The sequence below is a fragment of the Drosophila santomea genome, chromosome 3L, assembly GCF_016746245.2.
Source record: "Drosophila santomea strain STO CAGO 1482 chromosome 3L, Prin_Dsan_1.1, whole genome shotgun sequence".
Lineage (NCBI taxonomy): Eukaryota > Metazoa > Arthropoda > Insecta > Diptera > Drosophilidae > Drosophila > Drosophila santomea.
Genome location: NC_053018.2, coordinates 4,968,679 through 4,985,438, shown reverse-complemented (window position 1 = coordinate 4,985,438; position 16,760 = coordinate 4,968,679). Strand labels below are relative to the sequence as shown.

The 16,760-nt window shown below is 43.4% G+C and overlaps 4 protein-coding genes across 10 annotated transcripts in view; 2 read left to right on the top strand and 2 right to left on the bottom strand.

Moving 5' to 3' along the window:
* Window positions 1–5,869, top strand: part of LOC120447535 (formin-binding protein 1-like) — a 31,710-nt gene extending 25,841 nt beyond the window's left edge. For 2 of the 7 annotated variants that reach the window (XM_039628972.2, XM_039628974.2), the window contains 8 exons: window positions 519–569; window positions 1,484–1,628; window positions 1,704–2,173; window positions 2,236–2,422; window positions 3,984–4,333; window positions 4,400–4,534; window positions 4,955–5,121; window positions 5,188–5,869. In XM_039628972.2, the coding sequence (XP_039484906.1) occupies window positions 519–569; window positions 1,484–1,628; window positions 1,704–2,173; window positions 2,236–2,422; window positions 3,984–4,333; window positions 4,400–4,534; window positions 4,955–5,121; window positions 5,188–5,351 (1,669 nt within the window). In that variant the 3' untranslated portion in view covers window positions 5,352–5,869. The remainder of the gene's footprint in view (window positions 1–518; window positions 570–1,483; window positions 1,629–1,703; window positions 2,174–2,235; window positions 2,423–3,983; window positions 4,334–4,399; window positions 4,535–4,954; window positions 5,122–5,187) is intronic. The other 5 variants (XM_039628979.2, XM_039628975.2, XM_039628978.2 and 2 more) reach the window with 5 other exon arrangements.
* A 1,357-nt stretch (window positions 5,870–7,226) lies between these two features.
* Window positions 7,227–8,417, top strand: LOC120448963 (THUMP domain-containing protein 1 homolog). Its single transcript, XM_039631222.2, has one exon. It carries the CDS (start codon window positions 7,288–7,290, stop codon window positions 8,281–8,283), a length of 996 nt encoding a protein of 331 aa, XP_039487156.1. The 5' UTR covers window positions 7,227–7,287; the 3' UTR covers window positions 8,284–8,417.
* On the bottom strand, window positions 8,401–10,703 carry LOC120448964 (peroxisomal membrane protein PMP34). Its single transcript, XM_039631223.2, has 3 exons — window positions 10,304–10,703; window positions 10,167–10,227; window positions 8,401–9,385 (listed from the first exon to the last, which is right to left on the bottom strand). Exons 1-3 carry the CDS (start codon window positions 10,373–10,375, stop codon window positions 8,574–8,576), a joined length of 945 nt encoding a protein of 314 aa, XP_039487157.1. The 5' UTR covers window positions 10,376–10,703; the 3' UTR covers window positions 8,401–8,573.
* Window positions 10,704–10,957: 254 nt separating this feature from the next.
* Window positions 10,958–15,908, bottom strand: LOC120448996 (claspin). The gene is made up of 7 exons (XM_039631264.2): window positions 14,325–15,908; window positions 14,016–14,263; window positions 13,296–13,955; window positions 11,937–13,238; window positions 11,626–11,878; window positions 11,239–11,568; window positions 10,958–11,175 (listed from the first exon to the last, which is right to left on the bottom strand). Exons 1-7 carry the CDS (start codon window positions 15,819–15,821, stop codon window positions 11,056–11,058), a joined length of 4,410 nt encoding a protein of 1,469 aa, XP_039487198.1. The 5' UTR covers window positions 15,822–15,908; the 3' UTR covers window positions 10,958–11,055.
* Between the last annotated feature and the right edge of the window lie 852 nt (window positions 15,909–16,760).

Genomic DNA, 16,760 nt, shown 5'->3' with positions numbered 1-16,760 from the left:
AAGTGTGTTTAAAGTACGGGGGACTATTAAGCTTACTAATGCTTACAAAGACAATGTTGGTTTATTTGCATAAAATTGTTATATAGCTTTCAACTATTTGGTATTATATATATTCATTATAGCAGCTCAAATCAAAAAAGAAAACTTCTTACCTTTTTAATTTAAAATCTAGCTAGTTTTCTGTGTGTATTTGTACTTTGAGCTGGAGTATGGAAGAGAGTATGCTATAGTATACCTGAGTACCCGTAGTAGTAGCAACTAGACCACAAAGCCGCCGCATGAAACTGTGAGGAAAAACTGAAAAACTGAAAAACTAAGAAACTGTATTAAAATGCGCGGCGCAGTGAAATCTTTTGCGTGAGCCGCCTTGGCAATCGCAAAATGAAAAGTCTCGTGTTAATGCAAATGCGCTGCTGTGCTGCTACTATTAATATTACTACTATTATTACTATATCTTTCTTTGCATAAACAAAGTTTCACTAATGCCATGATTTTGATTTTACCTTTCGTTTTTGCAGGCGCCTAGTGAAAAACTACCAGCCCAAAAAGAAGGAGGAGGAAGACAATGAGTAAGCATTATAACAAAAAACGCGATCAAAAACGATACAATGTATACCATATAGTATAATTGATTTTTTGTTGTTGTTTTTTTGTATTTTCCTTTACCCTATTCGTTTGTTAAATGTTTTGGAAAATTATCCGTAATTTGTTGCACTTTGTTTGCCATATTTGTTGGCAAAGTGCTAAGTGGATTTGGGTTGGGATAATCTCATATGACTTTTGCTCTAATTGTGCGTGCTCTGTGCCATTCAATTAGCGCGGAAAAATCCACTTGGAACTCGGCTGAGGTTCAAGTGGTGCCACTATGTGTGGTCTGGGAATCTGGGCTTTTAATTACACGCCATGCAAATCTGGCCCAACTGGCAAACTGACAAACTGGCAAACTGACATCATGACCCGCAAATAGATCTGTGAGTGTGGCATGTGTGTAACATGACAATGAAGCTATAGCGAAGCCATGGCGATAGCCAAGTGAAACTCTTGGTAATGAAATGCCAAGCGCTTTGCCATATTCAGTTGTAAAATCCATAAATTTATGCCCCGTTCCTACGGCCATATAGAGTGGCCATTCTGACAGACGGCGTTGATAGACAAACGGACACACGGACGGACATACAGAAGAGATCCGGAGTCGCGTGGGTGCTCCACAGCGCGTGTCCAACTCTGTCAATCCGAGAGCGCCATAAATCGGGCCCTCGTCTATGGACTGTCTTGAGTTCATAAACAACGCTAAAGGTCTGCACAGAGAAAAATATGTCGCACTTGTAAAGGCATATGAAAATAAAAGTGTTAGTTGGTTTTTTCCTTTTATGGTTCACTATTATAAACGCTGTTTTTCTCGGTGCACAACCACTCGTAGTACTCCTCGGGCGCAAATTGGCGTAGGTCGAACTGATTCACATGCTCTCATTCCACACTACAGATTCACATCGGTGCAAGCGTTCCGCAATCTGCTCAAGGAGGTGGGCGATCTGGCGGGACAGCGCGAGGTGGTGTCCGAGTCCCTCCAGCTGCAGATCATCGCGGGAGTGACGCTCCTGTCCAAGACATTGCGCGAGGATCGCAAGGTGAGTGCGTGGGATTCCCAAAAAAAAAAACATCAATTTATGTAATAACCCATGCGTACCCATCTGTACTTGCAGAAATGCCTTAGCGATGGTGCCACCCTGCAGCAGAACCTCACCGCACAGCTCTCCTCGCTGGACCGGGCCAAGCGGAACTACGAGAAGGCCTACCGCGACTCGGAGAAGGCGGTGGACAGCTACAAACGGGCGGACATGGACCTCAATCTCAGCCGGGCCGAGGTGGAGCGCTACAAGAACGTGATGACGACCAAGATTCAGCAGTCGGACGATGCCAAGAACGAGTACGCCAATCAGCTGCAGAAGACGAACAATCTGCAGCAGCAGCACTTCAGCATGCTGCTGCCCGCGGTACTCAATCGATTGCAGGAGCTGGACGAGAAGCGCACACGTGGCTTCAGGGAATTCATTGTGGGAGCGGCGGATGTGGAGTCATCGGTGGCGCCAATCATTGCCCGCTGCATGGAGGGCATCGTGAAGGCCGGCGAGTCCATCAACGAAAAGGAGGATACCTTCAAAGTCATAGAAAGGTTGGAAACGATTAACGAAGTCTATATGAATCTTAAACTAACATTGTATGCCCACCTTGCAGATATCAATCTGGTTTCACGCCACCAAGGGACATACCCTTCGAGGATCTGTCCAAGTGCGATCCGGATTCCGTGCAGGACTCGCACTACAGCAACTCGACATCGAACCACCTGACCATTAGGGGCACGATGAGTGCCAACAAACTGAAGAAACGCGTGGGCATTTTCAACATATTCGGCAGCAACAAGGTGAGGCAATCCGTGGCCAATTCCAGGGGCTTAACTTTGGGATACCTCCGTGGGTTTTAGACTCGATGCCCCCTGCCTGACTATCTCTATTGTCCAGAGTTTTCAGTTCGCCACACTTGTCCGTTCCATTCTGTGCACTTGCCCCTTGAGTTGAGACGCTTCTTGATTAGTTCTTAAGTTCGATGTTCGATTGATAAGTCGTAGGTCTTGGTTATGGTTTGTGTCTTTTTATGGTTTACTCATCCAGTCTTCTCTCTTTTCCGTTCTATTTCTATATTAATTTGATCGAATCTCGATTACCATATCTTTATTTCACTTGGACATGGTTCTGTCTCTTGCCGTAAGTACCAAGTGTCCAACATCCTCAAGGCGTGTCCTCTCCATTCATACTCCACCACCAGATCGGCATTTCCATATATACATACAACGCCTGATTCCTCGGATTGCTTATGAATTGCCATGTTTTGTGTCTGTCTCATTTACTAATACTTTGTGCTTTGAGTTCGCCCTTCACCGACTGCAACCTTATCCCAAAAATCCAAAGCTTCTTCTATAACTCACGAATATTAATTGATTAACTCTTGATTTTCTACCTTTGTACACATATTTGTTGCTGCCATTCGATTTTAAAATGATTAAATGCTTAAAATCACACGAACACAACACCACACAACCGACAAACATGTGATACAATTTCAAAAAAAAAATGTAAACCTACAAAATAAATACTAAATCAATTCGCTGCCAATAGCAACGGCAGATAATTGAAGCCTGTATCACCATGAAGGTATGATGAATCTTTCAGCTTTCTCCCAACTAAATAACATAACTAACATTAACTAAGTCTAGCCTAAACTAGCCCCTTACGATTAATCTTAATAACACCACTATCTCGCTATCTACTAATCACAATCAGCTAAATAAGAATTTAACCATCACTAGCATATCGTTTCCATTAACAATAATTAATAGTCTGAGCCACTTTCACTTTAAACGCCTCAACGCAAATGATCGGCATATTCTTAGCTTGATTAAACATAGTCAAGTTCTAAAAATGAACACCACCAATTATCCTCAAATAGTTAAGCCTTTAAATTAACCAGTAAATTGTTGGCCAACTAGCTGACAGTAACAGCAGCACACTTACACATTATTTATCTATTTCTTAATTTATTATTGTTTTATTGCTGTTTTTTATGTGCCATTAGCTCTCGAATTCCAACGCATGATTGACTAGATTTATCGCCTTTTTTCTCTTTCTTTCCATTTCCATAATTTTTCTTTATGAAACCATTGTATAGCCTGTTGAATTCGAAACTGGGTTGATTTATATCGAAAGCGGGGCATTGGGTTTTATAAAATCTGCATTTATTGTTTTGCTGTGTTGATATTTTTATCTGATGTTTCAGTTTCCTCTGTTGTTCGTACTGATTCTAATCACTGCGTGCAACTATTGTTGTGTCTTGTGAATGTCTTGTCTTTTAGTCCTGATTTGTACTTGTAAAGATATCATTAGACATATTTCTGATTCAATTAACTAACCAAGCTTTAATTGCCATAGAATTCCCTGACTGCGGATGGACAAAAGGAGGACTTCAGCGATCTGCCACCAAACCAACGAAGAAAGAAACTGCAGGCGAAGATCGCCGAACTGACACAAAACATCGCCCAGGAAACAAAAGCACGGGATGGCCTGATGAAGATGAAGATCGTCTATGAGGCGAACTCTTCGCTGGGCAATCCCATGACCGTCGAGGGACAACTGAACGAGTCGGAACACAAGTTGGAGAAGCTGAAAGTGGATCTGAAGAAGTACCAGGGCTTCTTGGAGAAGGCCAGTCAAATGCCGACGGCCACCAGCAGTCCACAGGCGACTCGAAATCAATTGCAAAACGGTCATCGAACCTCTAGGTGGGTTAACATCAATTTTAACTAATACCATAAGTAATCCAATAACTGAATACTACTCACTTTTAGACATTCCAATGGCAGTGCCGATGACCATCATGATGATGGCGACGACCAGCCCGATGATGCTGGCAGCTTAAGCAGGTCAGATTCTGAGGATAATGTGGCGCAAATACAAAATGGGCATAATAATAACAATAACGGGTACACTCATAAGTCTACGTTCAATGTTTATATATATATATATTTCACCCACAAAAACATACTCGTTCATACATTATCGTAGCATTATGATTTGGCATCGCATATCTAATCTGTATTATTTAATTGGATCATAATATCACTGCACTATTCACGGTGTGTGGCATTTTCTTCGGTGTTGGTTCTTACTCATTGAAAAGCATATAAACAAGTAACACGGCCCAGAAAGTCCACAATAAGCCAAAGATATAAGAAAATTTATTTTAAATTTAATTACCAATTTGCGTATACTTCTAATTTGTAGTAAATCTTGATTTTTGATCTTTATTGCTCTACACCAAACATGATGACACTTAATAATGTACAAATTGCAACTTCTTCAAATATTTCGTTTCATTTTGCCTTTTCCATGGTGAAATCCAGCAGTTCGGCAAGTCCCGAGAGTGGCCTTGGCACTTCGCACACATCTCTGCCAGGATCTGGACAGGGCAGCGCCAACGAAAATGCGATTGGCGAGGATACCTACTATGAAACGGAAGTGGAGACCCTTAATCCAGTGGGAAAATGTCGAGCCCTGTATCCGTTTGAAGGTGAGTAGTGGAAAGAATGCTTGCGGCAAAATACATCTAATACATGCTGTATTTAATCCACTGTAGCCTCCAGCGAGGGAAGCATACCCATGAGTGAGGGCGAGGAACTGCAAGTGATCGAGATCGACCAAGGAGATGGATGGACGCGTGTGCGGCGGGAGAACAACTCCAATGGCTGGGACGAGGGCTTTGTGCCCACGAGTTATATTGAGTGCACGCTCTATGCTTAGGATTAAGTTCATTTTCGGGGCGGGCAATCAGCCGGGCGGTTTTAAATGTTACCTACTCAGCAAACTCTTGCGTATGTTCGATTGATTTGTGTACTTTTGTCATAACTTTGCGTTCTGTCGGACAGCCATACCACACAAAACATAGGAAACACAAACACACCTAACTTTCACACAACACTGTACATTTGACCTAAGCTAAGTTCGATTCATTTACCCTTCGTATGCTTTGTATATTTACTTTGATTTTAAACGTCATTGCTCTTATGGTAGTGCAAGCTATATCATACTATAAATACTATAGTCATATGCACCTACGAGCATACCTCACCTAATTGTAAGCACCGCAACGTTTCCCTCTTCACAACAACAATCATGATAACACCTATTTATATACATATATGGAACCAGATTTATATGGCACTTGAATACGTGAGAGCATGAAAAGAAAATCTAAAACTGACACTACGGCCGTTGGACATTAAAAGTAATCTTGTGAACACGTTCTCACGTGCAATCCATTTGGCAATGTGTTGATAATACTTACTTTTGCTCGGTTCTCGGCCTTGGCCTTAGGAGCACCTGTCACCTTTCCCGCAGACCAAATTGGAAAAGCGGCAGTGTGCAATTTCCTCAAATTTAAGCACTAAAAACATTGGTAAATATGCAAAGATTAAGCGAGCGGACATCGATCACATCCCATGTACCCAATATACAAAACCGAGACTCAAGGATATGTGGGCAAAAGTTATGGCAATCCTGCATGACATGCGGCATATGCAATTGCGGAAGCAGAAAGAACGCGCTAGCTTGTTTTATATAAATAGCAACAATTGTACATTTTACTTTAAACCACTCTATGCATAATTCGTAATCTTAATTTGATCATAATTTTGTATTGCTCTTGGCCTTGTACATTTTCACACACTATGTTTAATGGGACGCGAGAAGCGCATTCATGCCGAGATAGTGCATCTGATTGATTAGTTATGTTTTAGGTACCCCTATACCATTAAGTTCACAACATTAAGGCTTAAGTCAAAGCAAAGCCGGGCGGCAACGACGCCACTTTGCAATACATTTATTTATACATTAATATGATATACCGCTGTATATTGGTAAACCACAATCAAAAACTTGAAACGGAAGTCTGCGGATAAAGTCCAGGCGGAGCGAGATAGGTCTTTAGTTAGATATTCAGCAGCCTTCACCATCTGTATTTTGTACTTTCATTTCGCATATATATGCTACCATGCTTTAGCATTTAAGTGTGCAAACAAACTGAAAATGATTCTGAAACTGAATTCTGTTTTTCTTACGTTTAATAACACGATGTAAACGAATGACGATGAACTAATCTTAGTGCGAACGCAGAAAATAAATAATTCCAAAATTCTTAAATTTATCTAATTTTAAATTCGAACCGAAAACAGGCACATACGTATTACGCTATAATGTTTACAACATCAAATGGAATGAGAGTAATTGAATTTAAGTGACAGACTACGGCAAATGTATGTGAGCAGAAATTGTCGGCTTAATAAAAGTAACTACAATTAAATGAATCATAAAGCTGATCGGCATTTGATCCTTTTGCAAATGGATGTTTCTTAAATTTGAACTAAAGGTTGGGTTTAAATCCGAGATTTACTTTAAAAGTAATTGACCAGAAGCACAGCTAAACTGGAAATTAAATTTGACTTCAGATTAAGCAATTCCTTAATACTAGGAAATTATGTTTTATTTCTGATTAAGCAATTCAAAAATTTTAATTTTTAAAAATTTTTTTTTTCAATATTTTCAATTTTAAAGTGACCATACCTTCCTGTTTCCGTTCTACCAATTTTAGTAGATTATTTAAAGCGCGGCATTATTGCCATTATATTTACGGTCTCTCTTATTTGAACAGCCGGTAAAGCAAAATACGTTTTATTATTTAATGGAACCCGCAGCAAAGAAATCGAAAATGGGCAAAAACCAAAAGTTCAATAACAACAAGAAGAAGTATTTCCACGCCAAGAGGCAGGTGCTCCAGCCCGGCCAACGTGGATTCTTTGCCACGTGCAACATCAACGAGAAGGCATGTGTTCGCGAATGCTACAATTTATTAAACCACTATGCGGACATACTTTACGGCCCGGAAAAGATAGAGAATGAGCCGGAAAAAAAGCAGCCAGAGGAAGCTGGAGCGGCTGGCGATGCGGGAGAGGATGATAGGAAGCCGGCGGCTGGAGGTGCCAGTGATGACGACGACGACGACGACTTGGAGGCAGCTGCCGCCAAGTGCCGTGAGAAGCTCTCCCAGCGCAAGGTGCGATTCCAGAATGTGGACACCAACACCACCAACTGCGTGTTCATCCGCACCCAACTGGAGGATCCGGTGGCCCTGGGTAAACACATAATCAAGGACATAGCAACCACCGGCAAGTCAATGTCCAGATTTGTCCTCCGTTTGGTGCCCATCGAAGTCGTCTGCCGCGCCAACATGCCGGACATCATCTCTGCCGCCGGACTGCTCTTCGACAAGCACTTCCTCAAGGAGCCCACCAGCTTTGGCATCATTTTCAATCATCGCTACAATCAGCAGATCAAGCGGGACCAAATCATCACCCAACTGGCCGAGCTGGTCAACGCCAAGAACGTGGGTAACAAGGTGGACCTGAAGGAGGCCAAGAAATCCATCATCGTGGAGGTCTTGAGGGGCTGGTGCCTGCTTAGCGTGATCGACAACTATCTGGAGTCCAAAAAGTTCAATCTGGCCGAGCTGGCCAATCCTAGCGATAAGAAATCTTCAGATGCCAAGTCGGAGTCTTCGGAGGGCTCCAAGGGCAACAATGAGGAACAGAAAACCACTGGAGAAACTGCATCTCCAGAGGAGTCCCAGTCTAGTAATGATAAGAATAAATCAACTGACAATGGAGATACCAAGAACTAACTGAAGGAACAAGAGGTATTGAGACCATCACCAACCTGCCCAATTCTAATGGTATAAAGCAATAGTTATAGATGGACCATCTGCTGTGCAGACGAATATAAATAAATGAACCAGCTATTATTTACTTTTGTTAACTATTTATTCTTTTTTTCTTTTATCCATTGACGCTTAGCGACTAAACTTTGGAGAGTCTGTGTGCTGGCCATATCCTATGTCAGAATGTGTATGTTTGTGTTATAGCTTACGTTAGCATTAATTGACTAAAACTACTTGTAGACTAGAGCCTCTTTTCAGTTGCGCTTGAGCAGCATGACCACGGTGCCGGCAATCTTTTCGTACGCCATAAACATCAGAGCGGCTGTGAGCACTGTTTGCAGGATCTTGGCCTCCAGACCGCGGAATAGACCACGGATGCCCTGGTGCTGCAGTATGCTGATCATCAGCTCCAGTGTGCTCTCGGTGCGGGGCTTGGGTCCCGCCGAAGTGGAGGGCTTCGAGTCCGACTCCTTGCTGCGATGGCGCTGCTTGGTCTGGACCAGCTGCAGCGGATAGGTCAGCACCGTGGCGAAGGCCTTGGCAATGGCGCCAATAAAGAAGAAACTCAGGCTGCCCATCTCACCGCCAGTGAAGCGCATAATGTTGCGCTTAAGCATTTCGTACATCATGAACTGCAGGGCGGGATTGGAGACCAGCATCAGGGAGGGAATGGTGCCCGACCACAGACCGGCGATGCCCTCCTTTTGGGCCACGTACTTGAGACCCTCCAGCAGGTTCTTGTAGTGCTTGTTCACCTCGTCCGACGTTCCGGCCACGTTGCGCATGCGCAGTCGCGTGTTGACCACCCAAAAGGGTGTGGTGGTGAGCACATTGATGATGCCGGCAATGCTGCCCAGCAGCAGATCCTTGAGAGCGCTGTGCTGGGATGGGGAGCCTCCCGATGCCACCGCCTTAAGGGCATGGAATGTGTAGAAGTAGACAAAGTTCGAAATGCACAGGCTCTGCAGCACAGGACCAAGACCTCGGTACAGGGATTGGAATCCCTCGCCCAGCACTATCTCCTTGATCACCTGCCTGGTACTGCGCACCTCGCCGGCTTCCTCTACTGCAAAGATTCGTTGGAGAAAACAATAAGTTTTAAGCTGGAGATTCGGAAAAAAAAGTGTATTTCAGGTGTGTTTGGTTTAAGCGCTAATTTAACTTGTCACGCATACTACGAGTCAGTGATATCAACCCAACCCTGAACCCCATTATGATAATTATCCAATTTCTGGCATTAACTCTGAAAGCGCTCTAGTCGTATATGCAAGCATATGCAGTAAATATTGGCTACAATTGTCATTAAAAAATACATCAAGCTTCACCTTACAAAAACCTTTTCTTTATGAGCGTTTACTCATATAAAAAGTACTCCCTTTTTTTGAGAATTTTAGTGAACATAACTTATTTCTGTTAAAAATTTTAATTATTTCGTTTTACAAGTCAAAGTCCATTGGCTTTATAAAACTGCAAAATTTATGCATTCAGATAATATAAACTGTTCGTGTACTTGAGGAACTAGAGCGCACACCTTGTAAAGTGAAGCCTCGATATCACTTTTAATTATTCCCTAACCCATCCAGAAATATAATAATCACAATCTTGTCTCGCCACATAAACTAGACGCTATCGAATTCCATCTATAAGCAGCACCTAAAATTGGATTAGTGCGGGCAATTGATTAGAATGCTCCTTAACATATCATCAATAGAAAGTTTCAAATGCTGGAATTTGAACTCGCCCGCAGACGTGTGCTTATAGAAATTATCAAAGCGTGGCCCGCTTATCGGGTTCCCACTGCAGATTATTAGTAGCTCGAGGATTGTCAAATCTCTGGCGGCACTTACGTTGCAGGCGGGAACGCACCGTGTCCAGTGGATAGAAGGTGCTCATGGCGATGCAGCCGCCCTGTGAAGAGTTGACCAAATGCAAATTAGCACCGTTACCATCTAGACCTTTAGCCGGCAAATATTTGCCCACTCACCGCAGCTCCGGATACGGCATGCACAAAGTTCTGGTAGCTAAGCACCTGGCTGAGTTTCGAGGGGGCCACCATTTCTGCTGTTTGCTGTTTGTTCGTCGGACTGTGAGATCTCTGGACTAGCGACTGGCGATTGGCGACTGGCTTACTGGTTACTAGGGACTGGAACGTCCGGCGGCGTCTTCGGGCGAGTGTTTACTGATTGACGACGACCCGATCCGCCGGTTGTTGAAAATTTAGCTGCGGCAGCGCTGTTCGCCGCGATGTGTAGATTAGATTAATTTTATCGACGGCGGAGGAGGCGGTGGCGGCTTTGTTGTGCCTCCTGTAACACGGCGACTTTGTAAATGATTCACTCACATATTCACAATTTCTGTATAGAATTCACATTCATTCACACAGTATGACCAGTGTTCGAAGGCGCCAAATATACCATCTAGCTGGAGAAATATACTAAAATATATACATATGTTATACGAAATAGACCGTTACGCTACTAAAACTTAAATTTTGATTAAAATTAACTGATTTTACTGAAGCTTATAGAATTTATTAGCATTATCTTGCTACATACCAATCGGACAGAAATTCTGTGACATATTCCTGCAATCGAACAGTACCAATCGCTTATAATGCTCTAATCTAAAGAAATATATGTAAATTAAATTTATTTTTATTCACTCCTATTACCTATCTTAAATCTAACTTTTGAAATGTACATTTAAGGTGCGTCTCAGCTTAAAAGAAGGAAACGATCAAAGGAGCTGATCTATTAGGCACTTGTCTCTTCGCGGCTCCATTCTTGGTTTCTTCATGAAGTTAACGCCCGTTTCAGTGCTGCTGTTCAGTAAGTCTGCTGCTTTTCTCTTTCGATTCTGAAATTTAACTCATTTGGTTTAGAAGTAAATACAATTTAAAGATATATCATATCATATTACCTCATGTTCCTCCTCCGTTAGCGTGGCGAACACAAAGTTCTTGGCCTTCGCTGACTTCACAGACATAGTGCCCTCCACTGCGTCCACATCGCCGGAGGATCCTTTTGTGAGTCCTGCCAGTTTGGTGAGCGTCTGCTGGTCCCGAACTAGAAAAGAGCCGCGAGCTGCGCTCTTCAGCTGTTTGCCAGCTATTGTTTTTGAGATCAGGAACGGAGAACTCTTCTTCACCTCCACAGTTGTCTTCTTAGAGGAAATAATGTTCAGCCGGCGAATGGAATTACCAGTGTTACTGGTGTTTATCACGGACGTGGAGAGCGGTGAGGCTACCTCCTGAAAGATGGAGAAGTTTAAGAGAAGAACACAAGGAAAGTAATTGAATTTTCGCACCGGTTTTAGACCTTTCTCTAAGAGAAGCTGCTCGCGTTCATAGCGGATTTTTCGCCACAGATGCTCGTTTTCCTCATCGCCACTGCCCTCGTTTCCATCACCATTGTCGGGTCGATTATCCTCTAAAGTGAAACCGGCCTCCACGTTCTTCCAACGGAATTGGCGCTGACGATTCGCTCCCTCCTCTTCCTCTTCGAAGAGCATTTCCTTGATCTTGCGCACTTCACGGATATCCTGATCCATCATTTTACGTCTATCAAAAAAGTTATATGTTTAAATAACTTAAAGTGGATTTTTTTGTTTATACTTACGCATGTATCTGGCCTAGCTCGTGCCGCAGCTTATCACGATCGAACTGATCCTCGTCGCCCAACTCAATGTCGTATTGATCCATGTTCTTCTCGTCCTCGTCGGCAGATCCCCATTCGGATTCGGAGAGCTCAGCTTCTTTGTCCACAAAGTTGGCGGCTCGCATTTTACGATCCTTCTTGGTCATCTCAACAACAATTTCATTTTCCTCGGAATCGTAGTCCACAAAGGTTTCCGGAATTTCCTCCACTGGCTCTCCGTCGCTTTCCTCCTCGAATTCCTCAGCTTCACCATCGCTATCTTCATCATCCGAGAAGCCCAACTTGGCCTTTTTCTTTGGCATTTTCTTGGTGAATTTCTTGTTTCTTGGCTTATACACTTCCAAGGCATCCGCCTGGACTTCCTCGTCGCTGGATACTATTCTGTTGGTCACGGCTGCCGATTCTCGGGATTCTTCCTGCTGCTCCGGCGGTTGAGTGGGTGCTTGCGATGGCAACTGGGTGGCAAAGGTACCAGAACACAGACCCTCCAGTTCATCTGCGGCCTGGCTGCTGCCGCCAAACTGTGTCATGGGAATCTGACTAATCACAGCTGCATCGACTGAAGGAGCGGCGGAGGAAAGCATCTGGGTTTGCGGAAACTGGCCAGAACACAGATCAAGAAGTTCGTTCTCCTCGTCGCTGGCCGTGCGTCGGGTCTCCGCATCGAAAAGCTTGTGGGCGGATAATTGCAACTGAGTCGCTGTAATGGGAGTAACATTGCTGGGCTTCGGAGTTTGCAGCAGATCGAGATCATCATCATCGGAGTTGTCGTCCTCGAAGGCTTTAATGATGCGGTTCTTCTTTCTGGTTTGCGTTTCTGGCTCTGGCTCCGGTTCACATTCCTGTTCACTTTCACTGTCATTTTCCTCATCCTCTAGATCTTCAACTGGATCGGCTTCGGGGTCTTCGTCTGCATCGTTTTTGTTTTCTTCAGCATCGTCGTCGTCCTTAGCAGTGCTATCCCCTTTATCTATGATTTCCTCATCTTCATTTATAGTTACTTCTGCATAAGCAGGTTTATCTTCCGGTTCGTACTCCTCATCCACATCCATGCCTTCCTCCTCATCTTCTGCCAGTTTCTCCTTTTCCTCAGCCTGCTTCTTGCGCAGGTCCTCCATGCGTTTCCTGGTGATCAGGGTTTTGAGATGCTCCTGCATTTTGATGTAACCCGCTCCTGGCTTTGGTTCTTTTGCGATTTCCTCTTCGTGCAGGTGAATGCTCACCTTGGACATCTCCAGCTTGCCATGTTCCGTGGTTAGGATGCTAAAAACAAGTACCAAAGTTAACGGGCTAAATAAGATGGTAAAGTAGCTAACATACTTAACAGTCTCTGTGGTCTTGTGCTTCTTAGCTTCCCGCGTTTTCATCAGACGATTGAGCAGATCATCAACACCTGTTGGTTTTTTGGCGAACATATCACCAGTTTCCAGATCGATAACCATGTTGGGATCGCCTTTCAGCGAAGGGCTCTCATCAGAGCTCTTCTCAATCTTCAGCCGGCGAATAGCCTCGCTGATCTTAGGAGTGGCTGGCCTAGAGGGCGGTGTTATGTTGATGGTGCTCAAGTCCAGCTTGGGCAGTTCCACCACTTCTGTAATCAGACAGACTTTGCTCGGAGATTTCGCATTAATCTCTTGCTGAACTTCAAAATCAGTGAATTTCAATGCACCATCAGAAGAGGTGGATGCAATGGGTTCATCTTCGGTAATAGAATCTGTCACCATTGCTTCTTTCTCGACGGGATCATCTGGTAGGGCTTCAATCAAAACAAATTCCCCTATAGCTGCTTGGCTTGTCACGTCCTCTGTGTCTTTCTTTGGCTGCTCTGGAGTTTTGGGATTATCCAGCACCTCATCCAAAACACCTGGATTGTCGTTTAACTCCATAGGCTTTTCGTTCTCCGAATCATCCTCCTCATCTGGCTCCGATTCAGACTTGAAGAACTCGGTAGCTTCTTTGGCGCGATCCTCCATAAGTTTTCTAAAAAAAATAAAGTAGATAAAATCGATGTATTGTACAATAAAGCCATGTGTAGCTTACGCATAAGCCTCCAATTCCTCCCTAGTCATCCGCAGTCCCACCGACTTCCTTGGCTGCCTGCTGGGCATGGGACTTCCTCCAGCCAGAGCCGTGGCCAGAGGAGCGTTGATGGTTCGTCGGCTAAGAAACTCCTTCAGTGTTCTGGGCTTCGGCTGATGATAGGGCACATTGATGTGCGCCTCGCGGTGCAAACGCTGCTGTTCACTTTGGATGGCCTGCATCCCCTCCAGCGCTTTCTTAGCTGATTCCTAATTATACGAAGTACGTATTTAACTATTGATCTTGAATCTTAAATATTTAAAAACTCACGCGAACAACTTTGGGCTTCTTGGGCTTCCCCTTGGAGTCGTTGCTTCCTGTGGGCGCTTCCTGTTCATCTGCAAATTCATATGGATTTTCTAGCTCTGGTTCCGATTCCGAGTCCACCAGTCCATTGAGTTTGTTCTTGATGGGACTCACTGCTGCAGCAGCTTCTTCTGGCTCAGATTCGGAGTCCACCAAGCCCTTCAGCTTGTTTTTGGGTGAACTGGTTTCTTCCTCGCTTTGTGCTTTCGGGATTTCATCTTCGCTATCACTGTCCATTCGTTGCTTCTTTTTCTTCGACTTCTTGGGTGGTTCCTGCTTATCCTGGTCTTCCTTATCGCTACCTATTTCTGCCTCTTTTTCAGAGTCCTTTTGTTTGAGATCCTGATCTTCCCCAGCTTCATCTTTATTCTCCTGTACCTCGTCATCGCTCAGTATTTTCTGTTTGCTTTTCTTGGCCATTTTTTTTGGCTCAACTATTTGCTCCTTGTCCTCCTTATTGTCATTATTATCCAAGTTATTTTTCTTGTTTTTCTTGAGTGGCTTCTTTTGCTCCAGGTCTTTCTGATCTGTGACCTCCTCCGATTCCTTCTCACTGGCCAACTTTTTATTATTTTTCTTGGCTGATTTCTTTGCCTTCTGCTTTTGAGGCTTCTGATCTTCTTTTTGATCGGTTTTGGAGTCTTCATCCACGTCCATTTGCGAATCCTCCTCTTTTTCTATTTTGGAATCCTTTTTGGTTTTGCCGGTCTTTTTTGCCTTTGTTTTTGAGGCAGAATTCACATTATCCTGTTCAGTGCCATTGTCCTCCTTGTCATCCTCTTGTTGCTTCTGTTTCTTGGTTAACTTTTTAGACTGTTGTTTTCTAGCAGGTTTCTCAGCTTCAACCTCTTCGTCTTCCAGGGATTTATCCTCTTTAGCCAATTGTTTCTTATTTTTTACGACTCTTCTTGGTTTATCCTCCTTGGAAGAGTTATCCACCTTTTCTGATTGGGTCTGCTTCTTATTCCTTCCCGCCTTCTTTGTCTTATTTGCTGTCACAGGTTTCTCCTGCTCCTCCTGGTCGTCATCCACCTGGGATCTTTTCTTCCTGCCTTTCTTAACGGGTGGCTTCTCCTCCTCCTTCTCCTCCTGGTTATCCGCCGGCTGCTCTTCATCATTATCCGAATCCGTGATGGCGGGTACCTTCTTTTTCGGCCTAGTAACCATCTCCTCGTCCACTTCTTCCTTTGGGGAATCATTTCCCTGCACCATTGCACCTTCCTCCTCATCACTGTCCATCATCCTTTGGCGCCTGGCCTTGGGTGAGATCTTTCGTTGCTGCTCCTGGTCTCCATCCTCGTTGTCGCTGTCATCCGACATCATCAAACTCTTGCCACCCAATAAATCTTCGCCGGAGACCATCTGCTCGTCTTCCTCGTCGAACTCCAGCTTTTCCATCGAGTCGTCGGCCTGCTCATCATTTTCCGCTGCAGCTGCAGTTTCTGCAAGCGTTTCGCTCATATTTCTGGGTCACTTGTTTTTTGTTAATAATAATAAGAAACCAAAAACATTCGGTGTTGAACACGCACACAATTGCACGCAGTTCGATTTTTGGCGCAAAGAGTGTTGAAAGTGCGGGATCCATCAGCTGATGCTGGCAGTGCTGTAAAGTGCACTAAGTAAAGAGTTTCGACAACACTTGTGTAAAATTATGTAAAAAAAATGTGTCAAATGAATGTATATAAAGACCGTTACTTGTAGAAATATTCAAAAAATAGTTTAATTCAATATTATAAATTAAATGTTTAGAAAATCCAACAAAGCCATGTTTCATATATTTTTATTTTGTTACATGATATTGAAATGATTTTTTTTTAATATTACATAAATATTTAAATAAATTTAAAGTTCCATGAAACATATCAAATTATATTTTGTATTAAAGACTTGGAGAAAATAAGTTAATTATCCATTTAAAATTTAAACACTTCCTTTTTATATATACTCAAAGTTAATGGCCCTATTTAATTCACCTTTTTAGACAGTTCAAACTTTTTACTAGCTGTAAATAAACTTAATTTCTCGACGAGCTGAAACCTATAAAATGTACATGATTATTCAGAGTCAAATCAAGCGGCGTGAACAAATCTCGGACAGCAACTTAATCAGCAGGCTGCAACCTTTCAGCAGTACAGCAATCGAAAGTAATCACCCAGCGGATTTGCATGCTCTCAGAAAAAAAAGCAGACAAATGGAAGAAATCCAGGTGGGTAAGCGAGCAAGTTCACCTGTTCCTGTGGTTGTTGCTGCTCTTGTACGAGTATGTTGGCGAATTGTTGCAGTTGGTTTGATTTTGGTACGATGTCGATGTTGCTACTTGCTGCGATGCTTTCTCCGCATCTCTTTCTGGCTCTGGGGCATTTCTCTTTCACAGTTTCGTCGCTGAAAAGGCAAAAAGCT

Bases quoted from the DNA above. Each gene is read 5' to 3' on its own strand.
- LOC120448964 (XM_039631223.2), bottom strand. From the start codon at position 10,375: ATGGTGGCCCCCTCGAAACTCAGCCAGGTGCTTAGCTACCAGAACTTT. The intron at 10,228-10,303 runs GTGAGTGGGCAA...AACTCTTCACAG, and splicing joins ATGCCGTATCCGGAGCTGCG to GGCGGCTGCATCGCCATGAG. The intron at 9,386-10,166 runs GTAAGTGCCGCC...GAATCTTTGCAG, and splicing joins GGTGCGTTCCCGCCTGCAAC to TAGAGGAAGCCGGCGAGGTG.
- LOC120448963 (XM_039631222.2), top strand. From the start codon at position 7,288: ATGGAACCCGCAGCAAAGAAATCGAAAATGGGCAAAAACCAAAAGTTC.
- LOC120448996 (XM_039631264.2), bottom strand. From the start codon at position 15,821: ATGAGCGAAACGCTTGCAGAAACTGCAGCTGCAGCGGAAAATGATGAG. The intron at 14,264-14,324 runs GTGAGTTTTTAA...TCGTATAATTAG, and splicing joins AGAAGCCCAAAGTTGTTCGC to GAATCAGCTAAGAAAGCGCT. The intron at 11,176-11,238 runs GTAATATGATAT...GTTAAATTTCAG, and splicing joins TAACGGAGGAGGAACATGAG to AATCGAAAGAGAAAAGCAGC.